Source organism: Sabethes cyaneus, chromosome 2 (genome assembly GCF_943734655.1).
Source record: "Sabethes cyaneus chromosome 2, idSabCyanKW18_F2, whole genome shotgun sequence".
Classification (NCBI taxonomy): domain Eukaryota; kingdom Metazoa; phylum Arthropoda; class Insecta; order Diptera; family Culicidae; genus Sabethes; species Sabethes cyaneus.
In genome coordinates, this window is record NC_071354.1 from 126,286,171 (window position 1) to 126,288,789 (window position 2,619).

A 2,619-nucleotide genomic window follows, 5' to 3' on the forward strand; every position below is an offset into this window, starting at 1 on the left:
CTGATTACACTCTCATCCCAACTGGTTTCATTAGCTAGAATCACAGTATAAGAGGAACTTAAAATTTTGTTTTGGATTTCGTTGATTTTGGCCGCGCTTCTCATGCGGTTAAAATTTTGACAATATATTAACATTTCATAACTGGTATTTAAATTGGGAGAAGAACAAGATGTGTTTAGATTTGGGCCTACTATTATTGATTCAGATAAACTAGATGATACAAAACCTTCCTCTAGGGAGTGCGTCGAGTGCTCCGAAAACACGTGTGTCGACATGAACACGCGTCACATGATCCACCTGGAGGATGCCCTGGAGCCATCAGGTCGGAAGTGTGGGCCGGAAGAGATCGTTGTAGATTACCATTTACCGGATACGGGTTTAAAATTTCACCTCTTTGGAACTGTATTGATGGATGATAATTAGCTGGTGGCCTAGAAAACTGATCTTTTGCTGCTGCAAGAAGTACTCTATCAGGTGGAAGCCAGGTATTTTGATTCTGAGTCCTAGTATAGTTGAAATTACGGTTGCTGTTGTTGTTACGATTATTACGATTTGTGTTACGGTTGTTATTGGAGTAATAACTGTTGGATCTGAAGTTCACGTTGTTATTATTACTATTTCCGCGGTGATTGTTGTTGTTATTGTTGATATTACTGCGGTTGCTGTTGTAATTGTTTTGCCTACGATTATTACGATTTGTGTTACGGTTATTATTGGAGTAATAACTGTTGGATCTGAAGTTCACGTTGTTATTATTACTATTTCCGCGGTGATTGTTGTTATTGTTGATATTTCTGCGGTTGTTGTTGTAATTGTTTTGCCTACGGTTGTTATTTACGTTATTATTGTGAGCGACGTTACGATTCCTTCGATTTCGCCTCCTTCTACTTCTAGCTTGCTCAGCTCTTCTTTCCTGCTCTAGACGACGTGATTCCTTTTGATCGTACTCAAGCCACGAGGCTTTCCATACCTTCTTGTTGCCCAAAACTCGCCATCCAGAATTGTCAACCATATTTTCATTTTCATCGCCCGCGTTTAATTCAGCATACAAACTTGGGCCCTCAGCCGGCGGCGTAGGCAAATGTACATTTCTTTTATGAGCCACTGCAAAATTTGTAGATAGTATCTTCAACTCATCGAGAATTTCCAGTCCTATTGTTGGGTAGTGCTGCATGGTTGAGTTAGCCGCCATATCAATCGTCACAGTAGTAAGTCTTTTAATTTCGTCATTGAGTTCCGACATCCCTGACGACATCGATTGCATCGAAGATACTACATCTTTATTCGATGTCTGCATTGCCAAATCGATCAATGACGTCAGGTAGTTTTTTATTCCACTGACTAGGCCAGTAGTAACAGCACTCCTATACGTCGTCAGCTCTTTTTTCACGTCACCGAGAAGCGCTTCAATACGATCCATCGCTTCGTGAATTATGTGCTCATTATTTTGCTGACTCGTGCGATGAACGACCTCGGTGTTTGTGTTTATATTTTCGCACAGCTGGGATTGTTGATTTACCAGCGCTTTGATGTCAAAATTTAAAGTGATTAACGCTTGGCAAGTGTTGCAGCAAGGCAGGATATATGACAGCGGATCTATAATTTTTTTTTCTCTTCTTCGTAACGAACCGCGCTGAACCGAAACACCTACGCATGCTGCATGAAAGCCACGATTGCAGCCAATGCAAACCCACAAAACTTCTTCAGTGGTTGAATCTGATTGGCAAATTTCACAGATCATTGTCACTTCACTTCACTTGACTTCACAATCAAATTAAATAGGTTCAAATTTATTACGCAAGTCTGTGTTATCCAAACTTAAACCTTAAGCACGGTGAACGTTCGCGACGGTTATTAAAACAAATAAACTAAAACACGACAAACCGGGAGTGAATTTAAAATGCAACCGTACTGCTTGGCGAATCGAATTGGAATGTGCGTAGGGAAGATTTACGTTCACGGTTTAGGCGAGATAGTTCACTGTTTCCCCAAGCGGGTTTACGCCGCGGACGTACTAAAGGAACATGTCGTTCAATAACCTCATGAATTGTCAGAGTGAATATATCCACAGCTTCGTCAAGGTCAGCACAATTATGTAACGGTGTCCAGTCAGTTGCATGTAAATCTGCATTCATGCTGTCGTAGTTACCTCGTCGAAAGTCAAACTGATAAGGGTCAAATTCGTCAATAAACGCATGCTTCAAATTTCTATGCAAGCTAACCATCACAGGCGGATGATGAGCATCAACAACACTTAGAGAGTCTAAAGCAGCAGACACGTCACATGCAGGCAAGGTTTTTTGGTTTACAAAAATAAGATCCAAAAGTCTATTATTTTGATTGTGAACAGCGTTGATCTGGTATAAACCGTGTAGGGCGATACCATCCAATAAGCAGGAACTACTGGTATTAACTGTAGAATTCAAGGCATCAACAAATAGGTAATTGTCACGCGGGTGCGACAACCACCTCAAGCCAGCGCGGTTATAATCACCGAATAAAAGCAAATCGGCATTAGAGTTCATAAAATCACAAACCTTTTCAATTGACGAAATATGGCTCTCAATAACGTCAAATTCATTTCGCAAATTCGGTGGAATGTAAACAACACCAATGACG

General features: G+C 40.8%; 1 protein-coding gene across 1 annotated transcript; it reads right to left on the minus strand.

Moving 5' to 3' along the window:
* Positions 1–232: 232 nt before the first annotated feature.
* On the minus strand, positions 233–1,420 carry LOC128735966 (GATA zinc finger domain-containing protein 14-like). Its single transcript, XM_053830450.1, has one exon. It carries the CDS (start codon positions 1,418–1,420, stop codon positions 233–235), a length of 1,188 nt encoding a protein of 395 aa, XP_053686425.1.
* Positions 1,421–2,619: the final 1,199 nt, after the last annotated feature.